Source organism: Neofelis nebulosa, chromosome X (assembly GCF_028018385.1).
Source record: "Neofelis nebulosa isolate mNeoNeb1 chromosome X, mNeoNeb1.pri, whole genome shotgun sequence".
Taxonomy (NCBI): Eukaryota; Metazoa; Chordata; class Mammalia; order Carnivora; family Felidae; genus Neofelis; species Neofelis nebulosa.
The window spans coordinates 59,125,775-59,151,741 of record NC_080800.1 but is presented as its reverse complement, the minus strand read 5'-3'; the positions used below and the strand labels follow the sequence as shown (position 1 = coordinate 59,151,741).

Here is a 25,967-nt window from a genome sequence, read left to right as displayed (position 1 = left end):
ACTTTAAAGAAGAAACGAAAAGAAAATCAATTGTAATATGTGTGTTTGGGTCTCTTTCTGGTTTCTTAATTCTATTGCATTGATCTATTCATCTATCTTTACACCACTTTTGCACTGTCTTAATTAGTTTAGCTGTGTAATAATAATTCCATTTTCATTCATGATTTTATCTATTTGGGTCATCTCCCTTTTCTTTTTGAGAAGCCTGGCTAGAGGTTTGTCAATTTTGTTTATTCTTTCAAAAAACCAACTCTTGGTTTCGTTGATCTGCTCTACAGTTTTTTTAGATTCTATATTGTTTATTTCTGCTCTGATCTTTATGATTTCTCTTCTTCTGCTGGGTTTAGGCTGCTTTTGCTGTTCTGCTTCTATTTCCTTTAGGTGTGCTGTTAGATTTTGTATTTGGGATTTTTCTTGTTTCTTGAGATAGGCCTGGATTGCAATGTATTTTCCTCTCAGGACTGCCTTCGCTGCGTCCCAATGCGTTTGGATTGTTGTATTTTCATTTTCGTTTGTTTCCATATATTGTTTAATTTCTTCTCTAATTGCCTGGTTGACCCACTCATTCGTTAGTAGGGTGTTCTTTAACCTCCATGCTTTTGGAGGTTTTCCAGACTTTTTCCTGTGGTTGATTTCAAGCTTCATAGCATTGTGGTCTGAAAGTATGCATGGTATAATTTCAATTCTTGTAAACTTATGAAGGGCTGTTTTGTGACCCAGTATATGATCTATCTTGGAGAATGTTCCATGTGCACTCGAGAAGAAAGTATATTCTGTTGCTTTGGGATGCAGAGTTCTAAATATATCTGTCAAGCCCATCTGATCCAATGTATCATTCAGGGCCCTTGTTTCTTTATTGACCGTGTGTCTAGATGATCTATCCATTTCTGTAAGTGGGGTGTTAAAGTCCCCTGCAATGACCACATTCTTATCAATAAGGTTGCTTATGTTTGTGAGTAATTGTTTTATATATCTGGGGGCTCCGGTATTCGGCCCATAGACATTTGTAATTGTTAGCTCTTCCTGATCGATAGACCCTGTAATTATTATATAATGCCCTTCTTCATCTCTTGTTACAGCCTTTAATTTAAAGTCTAGTTTGTCTGATATAAGTATGGCTACTCTACCTTTCTTTTGGCTTCCAGTAGCATGATAAATAGTTCTCCATCCCCTCACTCTCAATCTAAAGGTGTCCTCAGATCTAAAATGAGTCTCTTGTAGACAGCAAATAGATGGGTCTTGTTTTTTTATCCATTCTGATACCCTATGTCTTTTGGTTGGCACATTTAATCCATTTACATTCAGTGTTATTATAGAAAGATACGGGTTTAGAGTCATTGTGATGTCTGTATGTTTTATGCTTGTAGTGATGTCTCTGGTACTTTGTCTCACAGGATCCCCCGTAGGATCTCTTGTAGGGCTGGTTTCGTGGTGACAAATTCCTTCAGTTTTTGTTTGTTTGGGAAGACCTTTATCTCTCCTTCTATTCTAAATGACAGACTTGCTGGATAAAGGATTCTCGGCTGCATATTTTTCCTGTTTAGCACACTGAAGATATCGTGCCAATCCTTTCTGGCCTGCCAAGTTTCAAAAGAGAGATCCGTCACGAGTCTTATAGGTCTCCCTTTATATGTGAGGGCACGTTTATCCCTTGCTGCTTTCAGAATTTTCTCTTTATCCTTGTATTTTGCCAGTTTCACTATGCTATGTCGTGCAGAAGATCGATTCAAGTTACGTCTGAAGGGAGTTCTCTGTGCCTCTTGGATTTCAATGCCTTTTTCCTTCCCCAGTTCAGGGAAGTTCTCAGCTATAATTTCTTCAAGTACCCCTTCAGCACCTTTCCCTCTCTCTTCCTCCTCTGGGATACCAATTATGCGTATATTATTTCTTTTTAGTGTATCACTTAGTTCTCTAATTTTCCCCTCATACTCCTGGATTGTTTTATCTCTCTTTCTCTCAGCTTCCTCTTTTTCCATAACTTTATCTTCTAGTTCACCTATTCTCTCCTCTGCCTCTTCAATCCGAGCTGTCGTCGTTTCCATTTTGTTTTGCATTTCGTTTAAAGTGCTTTTCAGCTCCTCGTGACTGTTCCTTAGTCCCTTGATCTCTGTAGCAAGAGATTCTCTGCTGTCCTGTATACTGTTTCAAGCCCAGCGATTAATTTTATGACTATTATTCTAAACTCACTTTCTGTTATATTATTTAAATCCTTTTTGATCAGTTCGTTAGCTGTTGTTATTTCCTGGAGATTCTTCTGAGGGGAATTCTTCTGTTTGGTCATTTTGGATAGTCCCTGGAGTGGTGAGGACCTGCAGGGCACTTCCCCTGTGCTGTGGTGTATAACTGGAGTTGGTGGGCGGGGCCGCAGTCAGTCCTGATGTCTGCCCCCAGCCCACCACTGGGGCCACAGTCAGACTGGTGTGTGCCTTCTCTTCCCCTCTCCTAGGGGCGGGATTCACTGTGGGGTGGCGTGGCCTGTCTGGGCTACTTGCACATTGCCAGGCTTGTGGTGCTGGGGATCTGGCGTATTAGCTGGGGTGGGTAGGCAAGGTGCACGGGGGCAGGAGGGGCAGGCTTAGCTCGCTTCTCCTTAGGTGATCCACTTCAGGAGGGGCCCTGTGGCAGCGGGAAGGAGTCAGATCCGCTGCCGGAGGTTTGGCTCCACAGAAGCACAGAGTTGGGTGTTTGCGCGGAGCGAGCAAGTTCCCTGGCAGGAACTGGTTCCCCTTGGGATTTTGGCTGGGGGATGGGCGAGGGAGATGGCGCTGGCGAGCGCCTTTGTTCCCCACCAACCTGAGCTCTGTCGTCCGGGGGCTCAGCAGCTCTCCCTCCCTTTGTCCTCCAGCCTTCCCGCTTTCTGAGCAGAGCTGTTAACTTATGACCTCCCAGATGCTAAGTTGTGCTTGCTGTCAGAACACACTCCGTCCGGCCCCTCCGCTTTTGCCAGCCAGACTCGAGGGCTCTGCTTGGCCGGCGAGCCGCCCCTCCGCCCCGGCTCCCTCCCGCCAGTCCATGGAGCGCGTACCACCTCGCCGCCCTTCCTACCCTCTTCCGTGGGCCTCTCGTCTGTGCTTGGCTCCGGAGACTCCGTTCTGCTAATCCTCTGGCGGTTTTCTGGGTTATTTAGGCAGGTGTAGGTGGAATCTAAGTGATCAGCAGGACGCCGCAGTGAGCCCAGCGTCCTCCTACGCCGCCATCTTCCCTCTCTCCGACACTATTCAGTTTAGCTGTCTAATAAATTTGAAATCATGTAGTCAAAGATCATAACTTTATGTGACTTAATACTTTTAATTATGTTGAGGCTTGTTATATGACCCAGAATATTGTCTTTATTTATAAATTTTCAATGTGCACTTGAGAAAAATGTATATAAACTATAGATGTTTATAACATTCAGGTCAAGTTGATTAATAGTGTAAAGTGTACTATATCCTGGCTGATTTACTACTTGTTCTATCAATTAAGAGAAGGTACTGAAATCCTTGAATACAATTGTGGATTTGTTCATTTTTCCTTGTAGTTCTATAAGATTTTGCTCTTTGTGTTTTCATATGTTGTTATTCGATGCATAGATATTTAGGATTGAATATCTATCTAAGGAGTTAAATGAATTAACTCCTTATCATCACAGAGTAACTTTCTGTCACTGATAATATTCTTTGCTCTGAAATCCATTTTGTCTGATATTACTATAGCTACTCCAGCTTTCTTTTGATTACCTTTACCATAATATATATTATCCCATGGTTTTTCTTTTAACTAATTTTGTCTTTATGTTTAAAGTATGTTTCTTGTAGGTAGCATATAGTTGAAAGTTGCTTTCTTTAATTCAGCATGACTATCTGCCTTTTACTCAAGTCATATAGACTATTTGTATTTAACATGATTATTGATATGGTTAGGTTTAAATGTAGCATCTTGTTATTTGTCTTCTGTTCGTCCTGTTCTTTTTTGCCACTTTTCTTTTTTCTACTTTCTTTTGGATTGAGTATTTTTTATGATTGTATTTATTTCATTTTTGGCTTATTAGCTCTCTTTGTTATGTTATTTTAATTGTTACTTAAGTTCTGTAGTGCATATACTTAACTTACTGTATTCTACCTTTAAGATATATAATTGAATGTAATACCACCATTCGTTTTTAGTTTTCGTTCTGTTTTATAATCCATTTTATGAGTGTACCAAAATGTATTTAGCCCATCCATCATTGATGGAGTTTAGGTTGCCCCTATATTGCACTCTTAAAAAAATTGCAGGATGAACATATTTTTATGTTTTTGTTCACTTTTGCAAATATATCCATGGGATAAATTCACAGGGGTGAATTGCTCAATTGGGCATTTTTCTGACATTCAAGTATTCCTTGACAGTTTAGCAATTTAGATGAATTTATGAAAATTAACTAATATTTTAAAGCTGTTACTGCTCTTTTTTCCCAACGTTTTTTTTTTTTTTTTTTTTTTTTTTGGGACAGAGAGAGACAGACAGAACATGAACGGGGGAGGGGCAGAGAGAGGGAGACACAGAATCGGAAACAGGCTCCAGGCTCCGAGCCATCAGCCCAGAGCCCGACGTGGGGCTCGAACTCACGGACCGCGAGATCGTGACCTGGCTGAAGTCGGACGCTTAACCGACTGCGCCACCCAGGCACCCCAAGCTGTTACTGCTCTTAAAATGAGTTCCAAAGTCACTGTGGTATAATTAACCCTAGATTGCTATTATCTTTGATAAGAGTATCTACTTTTCTTTTTTTTTTTTAACTCTTTCCTTCTTTTTCAGCTTTGCGGGCAATTAATACATTAGAGAAGTTAATAACAGGTGTAGTACCAAAAGAGAATGCGCTACGTGTGGACAGAGATTCACCTGTCACGCTTCTCAGTTTAGTTGCCCAATTTGCTCTAGAGGTAATTCTTATGTATTTATCTATGATTTTTTTACCTCTTTTCCTTTTTAAGATATAATTAATGGAAGTCCTCAGAGGAGTTTGCTACAAAGAAAAGAAATTGGTCAGTTGGTTGTGAGAAGTAGGATCAGGGGTTTGTTTGTTTGTTTGTTTGAGATGAATGAGAATGTTTATATGCTGATGGAAATGATCCAGTAAGAGAACAAAAAGTTGACATTGTGAGAGAGAAAAGGGAGAATTGTTAGAGCAATGTCCTTAAGCAGGGGGGATGTGATGGACACAAGTGTGTACATTCAGGGATTGGCTTTAGGAAAGAACATGCATAGTTCATCTATGCTAGCAGTTGAGAAGTTGGAGTATGTGGTGTGGTCCCTGGTGTGTGAATAAATGTAGTAGTGGTAATCTGGAAGTTTTTTTCCTGGCTGCTTCAGTTTTTTCAACGAAATAGGAAACAAGATCATCACCTGAGAGTGAGAATGGGAGAGGAGGTGTTGGGGAGTTTGAGAAGTTAGGATAAGGTGTAAACTCATCATTCAGAAAAGCAAGAAAGTGAATGACAAAGGTAGTGTGGGATGCTTGCCCAGTAAGAATTAAGGCTTATTTGATGAATTTTTAAAATAAAACAAATAGTTATACAGGTTTTTATCCAGCCACTTTCAGCTGCATGGATGTAGGCACAAAAGTCAGTGGAAAGTTGAATTTAACCAGGCTTGTCGTTTTGCCAGATGAATACAATGAAGCAAAAGTGGAGTAGGATAATCAAGGAACAAGGTAGTGGTTATAATAAATTCCCATGGAATTTCACCTGGCCATGGAGGAGGACATCAAGGGGATGAGAGACAATGAAAAATTAGTAGCATGAATGGATTGGAGGTTTAAGTGCAGTTGAAGGATTGCTAGAGTGAATAGAAAGGAGTGAATTAGAAAGGTAGGAGATAGTGGTCAGAAAGTAGAATACATGAAGCAGAGCAGGGTGCAGGACTAGGGTGAGGAAAGGAGGCACTTAAGGAAGCACTCACTTTGTAAGTCATGCAAGTGCAGAGTTAGTTCTTGCGTGATCCTGAGAGCGAGTGCTTCCTTAAATTTTACACCTTAGGTGCCCCACTTGCATCAGTCATCTAGCTCACCTTAGTCCCAGCCATGACTATGAGTGTGGAAGGTTTGCAACCATTAGTATTGACAGGGTCCAACATAGAGATCAATGGAACAGAACAGAAAACCCAGGAATAAACCCACAATTATATGGTCAATTAATCTTCAACAAAGGAGGAAAGAGTATGCAATGGGAAAAAGTCTCATCAACAAACGGTGTTGGGAAAACTGGACAGATACATGCAAAAGAATGAAACTGGATCACTTTTTTACACCATACACAAAAATAAACTCGAAATGAATTAAAGACCTAAATGTGAGATCTGAAACCATAAAAATGCTGGAAGAGACCACAGGCAGTAATTTCTCTGACATCAGCCATAGGAACATTTTTCTAGATATGTCTCCTGAGGCAAGGGAAATAAAAGCAAAAATAAACTATTGGGACGCCATCAAAATAAAAAGCTTCTCCACAGTGAAGGAAGCAGTCAACAAACCTACAAGGCCACCTGTGGAATGGAAGAAGATATTTGCAAATGACATATCCGACAAAGGGTTAGTATCCAAAATATATAAAGAACTGATACAACTCAATACCCTAAAAACAAACAATCCATGGTTAGAAGACATGAACAGATATTTCTCCAAAGAAGACATCCAGATGGCCAACAGACACATGAAAAGACCCTCAACAATAACGATAGGGTCCCATTGATGACTATGCTAGTGAACACCTAAGGTAATTGACAGACCTGTGCAAAGAAATAAGATTCAAGGATATTAGGAGGATCATCTATCTATATATTGAAAGTGCCAAAAACTAAGACAGGAGAAGTTTTTTGAGAAAATAACTGTGCAATAGATAGGTCATCAAGAAATAAAAAGAAATGGCCTGAGAGCTGATAGATCAGCACAATGAGGAGTGGTGGGTGATATAGTCTGATGACAGGAAATTCAAAGCTGGGGAGTTTAGGGAGGAAGAAGGGAGAATAATTTTAAAACAGCAATGAAGAACAAAAACGACACCTATTCCATCTCCAGGTCCATGGTTAGAAGGGAGATCTGAGAAAAACGACCACTACTTGAGAGGGCTTTTTGGAAGCAGTATCCTTGGTGGGACCTAGATTTCCATTATAGAAAGAATGTGGAGGGAACTTTAGGGAAGATGTTGCTCCTAGAGAAGATTTTGATGAAAATGAACTGAACTTCAGAGACTGTAGTAGAAAGATTGGGGGAGGTGGGGAGAAATGGGAAAAGAGGAAAACAGAAAGGATTTATAGAGCTTTATCATGATTGGAGTGCTGGAAATGAGAGTCCGGGGTTCTTTTGGTTACTGCTAATAAACTGGGATAAAGAGCACAATAAGATTAGTCTGAGTGGATTCAAGGCAGTGTTGGCAAGGCAGTGAGTATTTATGGATAAGGAGGAGTGGGTTTCTGGGACCAACATGACCTGTTCTGTTTTTGTCAATGAGTTATTTCTTCATTCTACCATCTTGCATTAGTTCTTTCGATAAAAAATGAACAAATTCAGAATTTTTTCTTGTCATTAATGGACAGGAATATAGATAACATTTTCTAAGTATCACTTTGAGAGATAATTTAACATATTATATTTGTCCTATTTAGAATGGACAACAAATTGTGGCAGGAAAAGCTTTGGAATATTTAGCTCAATATTCAGAAGACCCACAGCAAGTCCTTTCGGCTTTAAAGTAAGTAATTCACATCCTATAGATGTGGAAGGATTTCTTGTAAATCTTATTCTTAATCTATAAGCTTTGTCAGAAAGGTGCTGATGTGATCAGGTCTACTATACCAACTGTTGTTTTAAATTTTTTTCCAAGCTTTATTGAGATATAATCAACAAATAATATTGTGTAAGTTTAAGGTGTATAACCTAATACTGCGAAGTGGTTTGCACAACAGAATTAGTTAACATATTCATTACCTCAAGAAATTACAGTTTCTTTGGGTTTGGTGAGAACATTTAAGATTTCTTCTCTTCCCAACTTTCAAATATGTAATAAATACATAATACAGTCTTGTTAATAACCATAGTCACCATGCTCTACATTATAGCCCCAGAACTTGTGCATTGTATAATTTGAAGTTTTTACCCTTCCTCCACACCCACCTTCTAGCAAACATCATTCTATTCTCTTTCTATGGGTTTGGCTGTTTTTTAAAGATTCAACATGTAAGTGAGATAATACAGTATTTGTCTTTCTTTTCACTTAGCACAATGCCCTCAAACTTGATCCATGTTGTCACAAAAGGCAGGATTTCCTTTTTCTATATGGCTGAATAATATTCCTGTGTGTGTGTGTGTGTTGTATGTGTGTGTGTGTGTGTGTGTGTGTGTGTAAATACCACATTTTCTTTATCCATTCATCTATCAATGGACATAGGTTATTTCCATGTCTTGGCTGTTGTATATAATGCTGCAGTGTACATGGGGGTTCAGGTAGCTCTTCAAGATAGTGATTTTCTTTCCTTCAGATCTATACCCAAAAGTGGGATTGCTGGATCATAGGGTAGTTCTGTTTTTAATTTTTGAGGAACTTCCATGCTATTTTCCAGTGTGTGTACCAAGCTATATTTCCACCAACAGTGTTCATAGTTTCCCTTTTTTCCACATCCTCACCAACACTTACCTCTACATTTTGATACTAACAGGTGTGAGGTGATATCTCAGTGTGGTCTTGATTTGTATTTCCCTGATGATTAGTGATGTTCAGCATCTTTTCATGTGTTTGTTGACCATGCATGTCTTCTTTGGAAAAATGTCTATTCTGGCTATTTGGGGTCTTTTGTGGTTCCATACAAATTTTAGGATTGCTTGTTCTAGCTTCGAGAAGAATGCTGGTGCAATTTTGATTGGGATTGCATTGAATGTGTAGATAGCTTTGGGTAGTATTGAAATTTTAACAATATTTATTCTTCCATTCCATGAGCACGGAATGTTTTTCCATTTCTTTATGTCTTCTTCAATTTCCTTCATAAGCTTTCTATAGTTTTCAGTATACAGATCTTTTGCATCTTTGGTTAGGTTTATTCCTAGGTATTTTATGCTTCTTGGTGCAATTGTGAATGGGATCATTTTCTTTAATTGTCTTTCTGTTGCTTCATTATTGGTGTATAAGAATGCAACTGATTTCTGTACATTGGTTTTGTATCCTGCGACTTTGCTGAATTCATGTATCAGTTCTAGCAGACTTTTGGTGGAGTCTATCGGGTTTTCCATGTATAATATGTCATCTGAAAAAAGTGAAAGCTTGACTTCATCTTTGCCAATTTTGATGCCGTTGATTTCCTTTTGTTGTCTGATTGCTAATGCTAGGACTTCCAACACTATGTGAAACAACAGCGGTGAGAGTGGACATCCCTGTCTTGTTCCTGATCTCAGGGGGAAAGCTCTCAGTTTTTCCCCATTGAGGATGATATTAGCTGTGGGCTTTTCATACATGGATTTTGTGATGTTTAAGTATGTTCCTTCTATCCCGACTTTCTCGAGGGTTTTTATTAAGAAAGGATGCTGAATTTTGTTAAATGCTTGTTCTGCATCGATTGACAGGATCATATGGTTCTTATCTTTTCTTTTATTAATGTGATGTATCACGTTGATTGATTTGTGAATGTTGAATCAGCCCTGCATCCAGGAATGAATCCCATTTGATCATGGTGAATAATTCTTTTTATATGCTGTTGAATTCGATTTGCTAGTATCTTATTGAGAATTTTTGCCTCCATACTCATCAGGGATATTGGCCTGTAGTTCTCTATTTTTACTGGGTCTCTGTCTGGTTTAGGAATCAAAGTAATGATGCTCAACGTTGCTCCTCACCAGGGAAATACAAATCAAAACCACTCTCAGATACCACCTCACGCCAGTCAGAGTGACTAAAATGAACAAATCAGGAGACTATAGATGCTGGCAAGGATGTGGAGAAACGGGAATCCTCTTGCACTGTTGGTGGAAATGCAAACTGGTGCATCTGCTCTGGAAAACAGTGTGGAGATTCCTCAAAAAATTAAAAATAGACCTACCCTATGACCCAGCAATAGCACTGCTAGGAATTTATCCAAGGGATACAGGAGTACTGATGCATAGGGCACTTGTATCCCAATGTTTATAGCAGCACTCTCAACAATAGCCAAATTATGGAGAGAGCCTAAATGTCCATCAACTGATAAATGGATAAAGAAGTTGTGGTTTATATATACAATGGAATACTACTTGGCAAGGAGAAAGAATGAAATATGGCCTTTTGTAGCAACGTGGATGGAACTGGAGAGTGTGATGCTAAGTGAAATAAGCCATACAGAGAAAGACAGATACCATATGTTTTCACTCTTATATGGATCCTGAGAAACTTAACAGAAGACCATGGAGGAGGGGAAGGAAACAAAAAGGTTAGAGAGGGAGGGAGCCAAAACATAAGAGACTCTTAAAAACTGAGAACAAACTGAGGGTTGATGGGGAGTGGGAAGGAGGGGAGGGTGGGTGATGGGTATTGAAGAGCGCACCTGTTGGGATGAGCACTGGGTGTTGTATGGAAACCAATTTGACAATAAATTTCATATTTAAAAAAAAAGAAAGGAAAAATGTCTATTCAACTCCTTTGCCCATTTTGTAATCACATTTTTTGCTTTTTTTCCCTATTGAGTTGTATATGTTCCTTATTTGTTTTGTATATGAACCCCTTATCAGATACGTGGTTTGTAAATATTTTCTCCTATTCCATAGATTGCCTTTTCATTTTGTTTCCTTTGCTGTGCAGAAGCTTTGTAGTTTGATGTAATCTCAATTGTTTATTTTTGCTTTTGTTGCTTGTGCTTTGGGTGTCATATCCAAAAATCATTGTCAAGGAGCTTTTCCCCTATGTTTTCTTTTAGGAGTTTTACTGTTTTCAGGTCTTCTGTGTTTAATCCATTTCAAGTTAATTTTTGTGAGTAGTGAAAGATAGTGGTCCAATTTCATTTTTTTGCATGTGAATATCCAGTTTTGCCAGCAACATTTATTGAAAAAACTCTCTTTCCCCCACTGAATATTTTTGGCTCTCTTATTATTTCTGGGCTGTCTATCTTTTGGCCTGTGTTACTATTTTTTGTGCTGTTACCATGCTGTTTTGATTACTAATGTACTGTTGCTTTGTAGTATAGTTTGAAATCAGGAAGCATGATGTCTTTAGCTTTATTCTTCTTTCTCAAGTTTGCTTTGGCTATTCAAGGTATTTTGTGTTTCCATATGAATTTTAAGATTGTTTTTCTATTTCTGTGGGAAATGTCCTTGGAAATTTGATAGGGATGCTTAAAGTTAAAAAAAGATACCAGTTGAATTTGATTTCTCCCCTCTTTCTGTGAAGAAAAATGGTTTATCAAAAGGTTTATCAAAAGATAGATGTACACCTCAGATAAATATATAAAATCATTCAGGATTAGATGGTATTTTTAAAAAGATTTTTAGGGTTTGAAACTTTATAAACTACCTTATTTTGTCAGTTCATCATGATGCTGTCATATTCCCTTGAAAGAACAGTCATCCTAGTTTACGTGGAACCCAAAGGCCAGTTCCAGGTTCCTTAAAAAAACAGTAAGATTTCTACATTGTACCTGATGTTCTAGCAGGTGATTTGGATATAAACTGGGGAACTATTTAAGAATTCCTCATAAGCATCACTTCTGTTTTAAATTATTTTCTTAAATTACTCTTCCAAAATTATAAAATTTATGTTTTCATTACAATCATTAAAACATTACAAAGATCTATAAGTAAAATAAACTTAGTCTCCTCCTTACCCTCTCTTTTCTCACTTCTGCTTCCTAGGATAATCAAGATTAATAACTTGGTAAATATTCTTTCACATGTTTTTCCTAAGCATCATTTTTTTGTATTACTTTATCATACAGGTGTTTGTTTCGTCTGGCTCTTCCAAAAGTTTCTCAGATGTCAGAATCTGAAAGCAGGTACGTTATTTCAGTAGAAGTGGTGTATTTGCCATTAGAAAAGTTGTAGTAACTTTCAGTATAAACCTTATGTTGAGAGATGTATAGTCTTGTGGGTGAGATTAATATAGGCTCTGGGGCAGTCTTCCTGGGTTCATAGCCCATCTCTGCAACTCATTAGATGTGTAACCTGGGCTTTTGTTTCCCCATCTGTAAAATAAGAATATAATAGTATCTACTTTCTGGGGTTGCTGTTATGACTCAATGAATAAATATGTGAAAACACTTCAAAGAAGAGTGCCAAGGGGCTCCTGGGTGGCTTAGTCTGTTGAATGTCCAACTCACGATTTCAGCTCGGGTCATGATCTCACAGTCGTGAGATCAAGCCCCATGTCAGGCCCTGCACTGGGCATGGAGCCTGCAAGAGTGCCAAGCACTTACTAAGCTCTCAGTAATATTAGCTATGATTTTACTATGATATTGCATCTGTTTTCCCCCTCTTTTTAAAAAATTCACCCATTTAATTTTTTTAATGTTTATTTTTGAGAGAGAGAGAAAGAGAATGCGAGCAGGGGAGGGGTAGAGAGAGAGAGGGAGACACAGAATCTTAAGCAGGCTCCAGGCTCTGAGCTGTCAGCACAGAGCCTGATGCAGGGCTCGAACTCATAGACTGTGAGATCATGACTGGAGCCGAAGTCAGACGCTTAAGTAACTGAGCCACCCTGACACCCCAGTTTCCCCCTTTCTTAACATGAGGCATATATAGTCATATCTCTTACTTTCCCACAGAAATGTATAACCTGGTTGGCTTGTTGATTGTGAATCTGTATTAGCTCAGCTAGGAGTATTCAAATACATTTCTGCTCACAGCTTCTGTGGCATAAGACATCAGGAACTTAACAATTGGTGGAAGAATTGGGTCACCAATTTTTCATTCACAAAATCCACTACCTCCTAATGATTTGAAAGAAAACTCCATCAAGGTCTTGATTAGGGATAACTTTTAGAGAAGTAATTATTCATCTCTATATTCTCTGCTTAGATAAAAACTCTGTAACAGTGTATCTATACTTTGCTTTTCCTATATATATAATTTGTACTTGGGATCAATACATTTTTTCAGCTGAGTTCTTTAGGAAATGTCTGACTGATATGACTGATGACATTATTTTTTATAATATAAATTTGGCCTCTTCTTTATAGGTTGTATGAGTACATTAAGAGGGAACCCAATCGAACTAAAAATACAAAAAGATAGAGACAATTGGAAATTTTAATAATGACCACATATTTGATGATATTAAGAAATTAATCATTAGACATAAGATGAAGTGTGGTTATGTCTTTTAAAGGAATTTCTATCTCTTAGAGATACATCCTAAAATATTTATTAATGAAATGATGTGATGTCTGGAATTGGCTTAAAAATAGTAGGGGAGGGAAAGGAGTGGGTGGAGGTATCATTGAAATAAGATTGATGATGAGTTTAATAATTATTGAAACTGAGTAATGGGTACATGGTAATTCATTTATCTGTTAACATAGAAACATCTTGGGAATTTTCCACAGTAGAAAATTTAAAAACAAAATGGTACGATGATAGCATTGTATGGTGACTAATGGCAGCTACACTTGTAGTGAGCAATGCATGATGTATAAACTTGTCCAGTTACTGTGTTGTACACCTGAAAATAGAGTAACATTATGTGTCAATTAACTTCAATTAAAAAAAAAAACTTTACAAAATCATCTTAAAATTTTTTTAAATAAAAGAGGAAACTCAGAGACTAAACATAGCTAATAGATTATAACAGCTATTTGAGGGCTAGGACTATTTGTATTTATCTTTGTATCTCTGAAACCTAGGACAGTATGTGACACATAATATTCCCTCGGTTTATTGAAATGGCTGAATATCAGTTCTTCACAAGAAGATCTTTAGCACTGGTCTTACAAAGCACTTCATATTCCATGTAATTGTATCATATAGTCAAACCCCATTCATTAAAGACAATTTGGAAATGGGGAAAGGAAAGGAATCCTGTTTAAATTCATAATAACTTAAATTACAGAATTGTTTAAACATATACCTATATTGTTTTCAAGTAAATACAGTAATAAAGAACATCTGCTAACAGTGTTTTCAGATAGCAGTCAGGACCTTATTTAACAAATAGATTAATTTGTTGGTTGTTTTTTTTTAAGCCCAATTCAATGGAAGAGTCAAAGAATTGAGTTCCAGTTTTAGCTATTTCACTAACTCTGGTTCACATTAGACAACAACAATTTATTTAACTTCTCTAAGCTTTATTTTCTTCATCTGTTAAATAAAAAAAGCCAGGGGCACCTGGGTGACTCAGTTGGTTAAGCGTCAGACTTCAGCTCAGATCATGATCTCACGGTTCTTGAATTTGAGCTCCGCATTGGGCTCTATGCTGACAGCTCAAAGCCTGGAGCTTGCTTCAGATTCTGTGTCTCCCTCTGTCTGCAACCCCCACCCCCACCCTCTGCTCATACTCTGTCTCTGTCTGTCTCTCTCAAAAAATAAATAAACATTAAAAATTTTTTTGAATGAATGAATAAATAAATAAAGCTAGACTGGGTAATTTCTAAAGTTCCTTTTTCTTCTAAAAATTCCATGGTTTTCATTTAGCAGAATCTACCTAAGTAGTATAACAATTCACATGTTAAAATTTTTCTACAGGGGCACCTGGGTGGCGCAGTCGGTTAAGCGTCCGACTTCAGCCAGGTCACGATCTCGCGGTCCGTGAGTTCGAGCCCTGCGTCGGGCTCTGGGCTGATGGCTCGGAGCCTGGAGCCTGTTTCCGATTCTGTGTCTCCCTCTCTCTCTGCCCCTCCCCCGTTCATGCTCTGTCTCTCTCTGTCCCAAAAATAAATAAAAAATGTTAAAAAAAATTTTTTTTTTCTACACAACTTGTCTCTTTTTTTTTTTATTAAATTTTTTTTTTAACGTTTATTTATTTTTGAGACAGAGAGAGACAGAGCATGAACGGGGGAGGGTCACAGAGAGAGGGAGACACAGAATCTGAAACAGGCTCCAGGCTCTGAGCTGTCCGCACAGAGCCCGACGCGGGGCTCGAACTCACGGACCGCGAGATCGTGACCTGAGCCGAAGTCGGACGCTTAACCGACCAAGCCACCCAGGCGCCCCACAACTTGTCTCTTAAATAGACCATATACATCCCTTTCCAGGTCCTCATTCTTATTTATACTATTTATTTGCATTAATGAACCCTAACTAGATTATTTTATATAGTGACTGAATTAAATAAGTGAAGAAGTCAACTTCAGAGCAGCTGAAATTCAAATTAATAAAATTTACTTTAAGAAGTTACTTTATAAAAACCAGACTTCTAATATTTATCCCTGAGAAAGCTGCTACTTTTATTATAATACTAGAGCTCCTCATGATGAGGCTAGTCTTATAGTATGCTCTACCCTATCTCCTGTTAACTTCCTTCGTTGAGTTGGCCAATACTTCCATATTCATTCCTTTGTTTAATAAAATGGCATGTTTTCCTCTGTTAAAATGTATATACCCCTTAAAGAAGTTTGACAAAGGGTCAAGAACCTGTGTAGTAGTCTTGAAATTGTCATTAATTGCATGACTTTGGACAAATAATCCCCCATTTCCAGATCTATTTCCTCATCTGTGAAATAAAGGATCTGGACTGGATAAGTGGTTTTTAAAATCTGTTCCTCAGAACTCTGGAAATTCTGTGGCACTGCCTCATGGACTTCCAGGAAGATGAGGCTCTAGGCCTCTACCCACCACTGGTTCAACCAGAGCAGCTAAACTTGTATCTTTTCTCATATAGTAGATTTTCATAAAAGTTTATTTGAAATAAGGGTTCCACCTCTTGCACTGTTGGTGGGAATGCAATGGTGCAGCCACTCTGGAAAACAGTGTGGAGGTTCCTCAAAAAATTAAAAATAGACCTACCCTATGACCCAGCAATAGCACTGCTAGGAATTTACCCAAGGGATACAGGAGTACTGATGCATAGGGGCACTTGTACCCCAGTGTTTATAGCAGCACTCTCAGCAATAGCCAAATTATGGAAAGAGCCTAAATGTCCATCAACTGACGAATGGATAAAGAAATTGTGGTTTATATACACAATGGAATACTATGTGGCAATGAGAAAGAATGAAATATGGCCCTTTGTAGCAACGTGGATGGAAATGGAGAGTGTGATGCTAAGTGAAATAAGCCATACAGGGAAAGACAGATACCATATGTTTTCACTGTTATGTGGATCCTGAGAAACTTAACAGGAACCCATGGGAAGGGGAAGGAAAAAAAAAAAAGAGAGAGGTTAGAGTGGGAGAGAGCCAAAGCATAAGAGACTCTTAAAAACTGAGAACAAACTGAGGGTTGATGGGGGGTGGGAGGGAGGGGAGGGTGGGTGATGGGTATTAAAGAGGGCATCTTTTGGGATGAGCACTGGGTGTTGTATGGAAACCAATGTGACAATAAATTTCATATATTTAAAAAAAATGAAATAAGGGTTCCAATTCCCCCTCTTCAAAAAAAAAAAACAAACTTTAACATCACAAAGATCACTATCTGCTCCAAAATTCTGTGACTCTGTCATAAAACCTTACCAGCCATTGAAATGCTTTGCTGAGAGTGGGAGTAGAGGGGAAGAGGGAAAAAAACTGTGAGGGCACTGGGGAATGAGAAACAGTATCGTATAGTGAGGAAAAATGGTGTTGAAATGATAGGTTGGAGCCTTGAACAATAAACTTCACAATTTTATGTTGTCTTTGTGCAGCTCTCTTGGGGTCTCTTTTTGGTACTTTTTTTTTTATAAGTAAAGCCTTGGAACGGTCAGAAAACACTCTTTATTTTTTAGGAAGAAAGAAATGGATCGACTTTTGGCTTGCTTGAATAAAGGTAAATATCATCTTGTTTATTTTCAGTTCTTCATCTTGCCTCTGTCTTCTATTAAATTCTCCAAGTACATGGAGCACACGGACTCTGACTTCATGTTTGAGTTAAACTTCATGCTTTTATTAATGTTTGCCATAGCAGTCTACTTTGGTTTCTTTATTCACAAGCAGAGAAGAGTTTGTCATCACTAACATTCATCTCCAAATGTGATTTCAGCTCTCTTTTTATTCCAACTCGTTTTAAAGACCTTTATGTCCGTCCTTCCTCCCTCCCTCCCTTCCTTGCTTCCTTCTTTCCATCCTTCCTTCCACTTAATTTTCACGCCCTCTGAATCAAAACTTGATTGTTTACTCTGTTATTTTGAAACTTGTTTAACTACCCAAGTCCATGTCATCTCCCTTATCTATTAATAATTCTTCCCTCTGCACTTCAAGCTAACGTCCTAGCCACCACAGCAAATTCTTTTTTCCAACTCTATGCTTTCTTACCTGCTGTCTCTTTTGTCTAACCGGTCTTCCTATTTCTGCTACTCATGTACGGATTTCCTTTTGTCCAAACACATCCCCAAGTCCCTATCTTAGAAACTCTATTCCATTTATTGCAGCTGTTCAATTTTATAACTCAAATATCTGTCAACAAGGTGTCAAATGTAGCAAAGTGGTTTAAAAGCTTTTAAACTTTGCTTGTTGGTATTCTTTTCTATCAGAAGGGGGTGTGGGTATGTAATGAATGCCTTCTGATGATGACAGCATGTTTTGGTTCTTTACCATGCTTGCTCTGGGAGCTCAGTAAGTATTAATGCCAACCTATTGATACTCTTCCAGTTCTCTATCTCCATTTCAGTCTTTTTAATGATTGTTCCTACTCTTGGTTTCTTTGCATGTAAATACTATCTTTCTGCCTCAGGTGTTGAGTGATTACTCTAATTAACATTTTAAACCTCTCCAAAGATGTGTTTGTTCCCGAAAATTTGAGTTAACGGCTTCTCAGAGCTTTGGTAATGCTGTCATTTTAATTACTTTTGGTATGGGCTTGTACACACACAGACCAAAAAAACGTTCTACTTTCAAATTCATGTTTGAATTTTTAAGGCAGTATTAACAATTTTGCTAAAGATTAAAGTAAAAGACTTCAAATATAAAATCTTTCTGTTCAATGCAGCAGTCCTGAAAATTGCTCATTCTTTTCATGACGAGAACTCGACTGAAGACTCAACGGTTAATGAAGCTCAGTGGTTTCGAAAAATAGGTAAAAGGAAATTCCATGGCTATGTATAGAATCAGAAATATATGGATTCAAATTCTGGCTCTTTTATTTGTAGCTATGGGTACAAGGATAACTTAATCTCAATTTCATTATTTATAAAAGGGGAACAATTAAACATACTGTATAAGGCTACTAAGGATTTTTAAGTAAAACTGTGTATGTACCTGGGACATAGTAGGTACTTAATAAATGTTAGTTTTCTTTTTCTCTAGAAATGGGTCTAAGAATAAAATGATGAATTATAACTGCAAGTTCCCAAGGGTGTGCTCCTAAATTTGGTCTAGAATGCCTAACTTATCTCTAAGTTTGATTTATCAGAATAAACTACATTCAGAGCGCCCGGCTGGCTCAGTCAGTACACCATATGACTCTTGATCTCAAGGTCATGAATTCCAGCCGTATGTTGGGCATAGAGATTACTTAAAATAAATAAATAAGTAATAAACTACATGCAACAAAATGGATGAATCTCACAAACTAATGTTGAACAGAAGTCAGACATAGATTCTATTTATATGTAGCAAAAAAAGCAGGCAAAACTAATTGATGATATTAGAGCTCAAGATGGTGGTTACCCTTAAAAGGGGTTGGACTTGAAAAGGGGTAATTGGGTTGCTTCTGAGTTTTTGCTAATAATCAAGATCTGTCTTGATCTGGATTGGTTACATGGATATATTCACTTTGAAAATTAATCAAGATGTCCAATTATATGTTGTGTAATTTACTTTTTGTAGGTTTAATTTCAGTAAAACCATTTTAAAAATTATGGAGGCAATTCCTTCTCAGCCTTTTGGCTAAAATCAAGTACAGAAATTGTGGAGGCGGTAACTACAGTGATAAGTAATCAAGAGCAATTAACCAGCAATGTCACAAAGTAGACTCATTCTACATGAATCTTTTTCTACTTTACAGGATTTACTGGGGCTCTAATCTAGGAGAAAATGGAATAAACACATTGGTCTGGCTTCTAAAAAACCTATGGAAATAATGGAAAATAACAGATATTTAAACTACATAAAGGATCAATGACTTTGATCTTTTGGACGTTTGAAAAGTTATTTTCCAATACTTCTTTTACTGAATTTTCATTTTCATTTTCCAATGTGAAGATTATACTAAATGTTGCCTAATGGGGTCTTCCAGTGCTCTATGAAAGATATGAATCTTTCCAGCAATTTTCTTCATCCTTTGATTCTAGTGTATTATGTTCTTTGCTGATTTTTTTTTCTTTTCAAGTTTTTAAATTCCAGTAGTTAGTATATAGTGTAATATTAGTTTCAGTTGTAGAACTTAGTGATTCATTACGTACATACAACACCCAGTGCTCATCACAAGTGCCCTCCATAATACCCATCACCTATTTAACTCATCCCCCACCCACCTCCCTCCAATAACCCTGAGTTTGTTCTCTATAGTCAAGAATCTGTTTCATGGTTTGCCTCTCTTTTTTATTTCCCTCTATTCAGTATTTTGTATCCTTTGGGTAAATACCTGCTAGTGCAATTGCTGGATTGTAGTGTAGCTCTATTTTTAACTTTTTGAGGAACCTCCATACTTTTTACCAGAGTGGCTGCACCAGTTTGCATTCTGACCAGCAGTGTAAGAAAGTTCCCCCTTCTCCACATCCTTGCCAATATCTGTTGTTTTCCTGTGTTGTTAATTTTAGGCAATCTGACTGGTGTGAGGTGGTATCTCACTGTACTTTTGATTTGTATTTCCCTGATGATGAGTGATATTGAGCATCTTTTCATTTGTTTGTTGACCATCTGGATCTCTTCTTTGGAAAAATGTCTATTCATGTCTTCTGCCCATTTTTTAATTGGGTTATTTGTTTTTGGTGTGTTAAGTTGTATAAGTTGTTTATATATTTTGGATACTAACCTTTTATCAGATGTGTCATTTGCAAATACCTTCTCTCATTTCATAGGTTGCCTTTTAGTTTTGTTGATTGTTTTCTTTGCTGTGCAGAAGCTTTTTATTTTGATGTACTCCTCATAGTTTCTTTTGCTTTTTGTTTCCCTGGCATCCAGAGAGATATCTAGAAAGAAGTTGCTTATGGCCATTGTCAAAGTGGTTACTGCCTGTGTTCTCTAGGATTTTGATGGTTTCCTGTCTCACAATTAGGTCTTGCATCCACTTTTTATTTACATGGTGGCGAATTTATTTTCATGATGGTGTAAGAAAGTGGTCCAGTTCCATACTTTGGCATGTTGCTGTCCAGTTGTGTCAACACCATTTGTTGAAGAGACTCTTTTTCCATTGGGTATTCTTTCCTGATTTGTCGAAGAATAGTTGACCATATCGTTGTGGGTTCATTTTTGGGTTTTCTCTTCTGTTCCATTGATCTATATGTGTCTGTTTTTGTGCCAGTAACATACTGAACTGATCACTACAACTTTGTAATATAACCAGAATTCTGGAATTGTGATGCCTCTGGCTTTGCTTTGCTTTTTCAATATTGCTTTGGCTATTTAGGGTCTTTTGCAGTTACATTCAAATTTTAGGTATGTTTGTTTTGGTTCTGTGAAAAACACTGGTGGTATTTTGAATAGGGATTGCATTAAATGTGTAGATTGTTTTAGGTAGTATAGATATTTTAACAATATTTGTTCTTCCAATCTATGAGCGTGGAATGTCTTTCCATTTCTTTGTGTCATCCTCAGTTTCTTTCATCAGTATTTTATAGTTTTCAGAGTACAAGCCTTTTATCTCTTTGGTTATGTTCATCCCTCGGTGTCTTATGGTTTTGGATGCAATTATGAATGGGATTAATACCTTGATTTCTCTTTCAGCTGCTTCATTATTGGTGTATGGAAATGCAATAGATTTCTGTACATTGATTTTGTATCCTGTGACTTTAAGGAAATTGTGTATCAGTTCTAGCAATTTTTTGGTAGACTCCAAAAAAATGTGGCTAGGACTTCCAGAACTATGTTAAATAACAGTGGTGAGAGTGGACATCCCTGTCTTGTTCCTGAGCATAGATGAATAGCTCTCAGTTTTTCCCCATCAAGGATGATATTAGTTGTGGGTGTTTCATATATGGCCTTTTGAGATATGTTCTCTCTATCCCTACTTTATTGAGGGTGTTTATCATGAATAGTTGTTGTACCTTGTTAAATGCTTTTTCTGCATTTATTGAAAGGATCATGTTTCTTATCCTTTCTTTTATTAATGTGGTATATCACATTGATTGCTTAATGAATTTTTTTAATGTGGTGTATCATATTGATTGATTTACGAATATTGATCTACTCTTGCAGACCAGGAATAAATCCCATGTGATCATAGTAAATGATTCTTTTAATGTGGTGTTGGATTCAATTTGCTAGGATTTTGTTGAGAATTGTTCACATCCATGTGCATCAGAGATATTGACCTATCATTCTCTTTTTTGGTGGATTCTTTGTCTGGTTTTGGGTAATGCTGGCCTCATAGAATGAATTTGGAAGTTTTCTTTCCATTTCTAGTTTTTTAGAATAGTTTGAGAAGAATAGATGTTAGCTCTTCTTTATTTGTTTTTTTAAAATTTTCTTTTAATGTTTATTTTTGAGAGAGAGAGACAGCGCAAGCAGGGGAAGGGCAGAGAGAGAAAGAGGGAAATACAGAATCTGAAGCCAGCTCCAGGCTCTGAGCGGTCAGCACAGAGCCTAACATGGGGCCCAAACTCACGAACTGTGAGATCATGACCTGAGCTGAAGTCTGACACTTAACTGACTGAGCCACCCAGGCGACCCCATTAGCTCTTCTTTAAATGTTATGTAGAATTCCCCTGTGAAGCTGTCTGGACTTGGACTTTTGTTTTCTGGGAGTTTTCTGATTGCTGATTCAATTTCTTTGCTGGTTATGGGTCTGTTCAAGTTTTCTATTTCTTCCTGTTTCAGTTTTGGTAGTTTATATGTTTCTAGGAATTTATCCATTTATTCTAGGTTTTCCAATTTGTTGTCATATAATTTTTCATAATATTCTTTTATAATTGTTTGTATTTCTGTGGTGTTGGTTGTTATTTCTCCTCTCTCATTTGTGATTTTATTTATTTGGGTCCTTTCTCTTTTTGATAAGTATGGCTAGCGGTTTATCAATTTTATTAATTTTTTCTAAGAACCGGCTCCTAGTTTCATTGGTTTGTTATACTGTTTTTCTAGTTTCTATATAATTTCTTTCTGTTCTAATCTTTATTATTTCCTTCTTTGGCTTTAGGCTTCATTTGTCGTTGTTTTTCTAGCTACTTTAAGTGTAAGGTTAGGTTGTTTATTTGAGATTTTTCTTGCTTCTTCAGGTAGGTCTGTATTGTTATACTTCCCTTTTAAGACCACTTTTGCTGCATCCCAAAAGTTTTGGACCATTATGTTTTCATTTTCATTTGTTTTATGTCTTTTTTAATTTCTTCTTTGATTTCCTGGTTGACCCATTCGTTCTTTAGTAGCATGTTGTTTAATCTCCATGTGTTTGTGGTTGTTCCAATTTATATCTTGTGGTTGACTTCAAATTTCATAGTGTTGTGGTCAGAAAATATGCCTGGTATGATCTTAGTCTTTTTGTACTTGCTGAGGCCTGATTTGTGACCTAGTATGTGATATGTTCTGGAGAATGTCTTATGTACACTTGAAAAAAATGTGTATTCTGTTGCTTTAGGATGAAATGTTCTGAATATATCTGTTAAGTCCATCTAAACTAGTGTGTTATTCAAAGCCATTGTTTCCTTGTTGATTTTCTGCTTAAATGATATGTCCATTGCCCTAAGTGGAGTGTTAAAGTCCCCTACTATTGTGTTATTTATCAATAAGTTCCTTTATGTTTCCTAGTAATTGTTATATATATTTGGGTGTTCCGAGTTGGGGGCATAAATATTTAGGACTGTCAGATATTCTTGATGGATAGTCCCCTTTCTTATAATATAGTATCTTTGTTCATCTCTTGTTAGAGTCTTTGGTTTAAAATTTAGTTTGTCTACAGAGAGGGAGGGAGGCAAACCACAGGAGATTCTTAAATACAGAGAACAAACTGAGGGTGGATGGGAAGGGGTGAGGGAGAGGAGAAAATGGGTGCTGGGCATGGAGGAAGGCACCTGTTGGGATGAGCACTGGATGTTGTATGTAATCCAGTCTGACAACGAATTATGTTAAAAAAAACATTTAGTTTGTCTAATATAAGTATTGCTACTCTGGCTTGCTTTTGACTTCCATTTGCATGATAAATATTTCTCCATCACCTCATTTCAATCTGTAGGTGTCTTTAGGTCTAAAATGAGTCTCTTGTAGGCGCATAAAAACAAAACTGGGTCTTGTTTGTTTTTTCATTCTGGCACCCTGTGCGTTTGATTGGAGCATTTAGTCCATTTACATTCACAGTAATAATTATTGATAGATATGTAGTGCCATTTTATTACTTGTTTTGTCATTGTTTCTGGAGATTTTCCCTAATATTTCTAGTCTTTGTTGCTTTTGGTCTTTCTTTCCCACTTAGAGTCCCCTTTAATATTTCTTTCGGGGTTGGTTTAGTGGTCACAAACTGCTTTAGTTTTTGTTTGAGGAAACTCTATCTCTCCTTCTATTTTGAATGATAGCCTTGCTGGATAGAGTATTCTTTGCTACAGATTTTTCTCATTCAGCATGTTGAATATATCATACCCCACTCCCTTCTGACTTGCTAATTTAATTACAAATTTAATTACAGGATGTCTTGATGTTATCCTGCTTTGTTGATTTACATGGGAGTTCTCTGTGCCTCCTGGATTTGTATGTTTCTTTCTCCAGATTAAGGAAGTTCTCAGCTATTATTTCCTCAAAAAACTTCTGTCCCCTTTGCTGAATTTTATTTATTTTTATTTTTATTTTTATATTTTTTCAATATATTAAATTTATTGTCAAATTGGTTTCCATACAACACCCAGTGCTCATCCCAAAAGGTGCCCTCCTCAATACCCATCACCCACCCTCCCCTCCCTCCCACCCCCCATCAACCCTCAGTTTGTTCTCAGTTTTTAACAGTCTCTTATGCTTTGGCTCTCTCCCACTCTAACCTCTTTTTTTTTTTTTTCCCTTCCCCTCCTCCATGGGTTTCTGTTGAGTTTCTCAGCATCCACATAAGAGTGAAAACATATGGTATCTGTCTTTCTCTGTATGGCTTATTTCACTTAGCATCACACTCTCCAGTTCCATCTACGTTGCTACAAAGGGCCATATTTTGTTCTTTCTCATTGCCATGTAGTACTCCATTGTGTATGTAAAACACAATTTCTTTATCCATTTATCAGTTGATGGACATTTAGGCTCTTTCCATAATTTGGCTATTGTTGAGAGTGCTGCTATAAACATTGGGATACAAGTGCCCCTATGCATCAGTACTCCTGTATCCCTTGGGTAAATTCCTAGCAGTGCTATTGCTGGGTCATAGGGTAGGTCTATTTTTAATTTTCTGAGGAACCTCCACACTGCTTTCCAGAGCGGCTGCACCAATTTGCATTCCCACCAACAGTGCAAGAGGGTTCCCGTTTCTCCACATCCTCGCCAGCATCTATAGTCTCCTGATTTGCTCGTTTTGGCCACTCTGACTGGTGTGAGGTGATATCTGAGTGTGGTTTTGATTTGTATTTCCCTGATAAGGAGCGACGTTGAGCATCTTTTCATGTGCCTGTTGGCCATCCGGATGTCTTCTTTAGAGAAGTGTCTATTCATGTTTTCTGCCCATTTCTTCACTGGGTTATTTGTTTTCCAGGTGTGGAGTTTGGTGAGCTCTTTGTAGATTTTGGATATGTCATTTGCAAATATCTTTTCCCATTCCGTTGGTTGCCTTTTAGTTTTGTTGGTTGTTTCCTTTGCTGTGCAGAAGCTTTTTATCTTCATAAGGTCCCAGTAATTCATTTTTGCTTTTAATTCCCTTGCCTTTGGGGATGTGCCGAGTAAGAGATTGCTACGGCTGAGGTCAGAGAGGTCTTTTCCTGCTTTCTTCTCTAGGGTTTGGATGGTTTCCTGTCTCACATTCAGGTCCTTTATCCATTTTGAGTTTATTTTTGTGAATGGTGTGAGAAAGTGGTCTAGTTTCAACCTTCTGCATGTTGCTGTCCAGTTCTCCCAGCACCATTTATTAAAGAGTGTCTTTTTTCCATTGGATGTTCTTTCCTGCTTTGTCAAAGATTAGTTGGCCATACGTTTGTGGGTCTAGTTCTGGGGTTTCTATTCTATTCCATTGGTCTATGTGTCTGTTTTTGTGCCAATACCATGCTGTCTTGATGATGACAGCTTTGTAGTAGAGGCTAAAGTCTGGGATTGTGATGCCTCCTGCTTTGGTCTTCTTCTTCAAAATTACTTTGGCTATTCAGGGCCTTTTGTGGTTCCATATGAATTTTAAAATTGCTTGTTCTAGTTTCGAGAAGAATGCTGGTACAATTTTGATTGGGATTGCATTGAATGTGTAGATAGCTTTGGGTAGGATTGACATTTTGACAATATTTATTCTTCCAATCCATGAGCAGGGAATGTCTTTCCATTTCTTTATATCTTCTTCAATTACCTTCATAAGCTTTCTATACTTTTCAGCATACAGATCTTTTACATCTTTGGTTAGATTTATTCCTAGGTATTTTATGCTTCTTGGTGCAATTGTGAATGGGATCAGTTTCTTTGTCTTTCTGTTGCTTCATTGTTAGTGTATAAGAATGCAACTGATTTCTGTACATTGATTTTGTATCCTGCAGCTTTGCTGAATTCATGTATCAGTTCTACCCTTTACTGAATTTTAACATACTTTTATCAACTCCAGTGGTGAGCTCCTTGGTGATCCTTATTTTTTAGATAGATTTATTCCATCTAAGAACATATCGTATGTCCCCAGTTTTTAA

At 37.5% G+C, this 25,967-nt stretch overlaps 1 protein-coding gene across 2 annotated transcripts in view; it reads left to right on the top strand.

Annotated features, from left to right (window-relative positions):
• The window catches only part of TEX11 (testis expressed 11), a 251,917-nt gene that overhangs the window by 154,537 nt on the left and 71,413 nt on the right, over positions 1-25,967 (top strand). For both annotated transcript variants that reach the window (XM_058712843.1, XM_058712844.1), the window contains exons 18-22: positions 4,780-4,904; positions 7,624-7,709; positions 11,908-11,964; positions 16,824-16,864; positions 18,023-18,109. In XM_058712843.1, the coding sequence (XP_058568826.1) occupies positions 4,780-4,904; positions 7,624-7,709; positions 11,908-11,964; positions 16,824-16,864; positions 18,023-18,109 (396 nt within the window). The remainder of the gene's footprint in view (positions 1-4,779; positions 4,905-7,623; positions 7,710-11,907; positions 11,965-16,823; positions 16,865-18,022; positions 18,110-25,967) is intronic.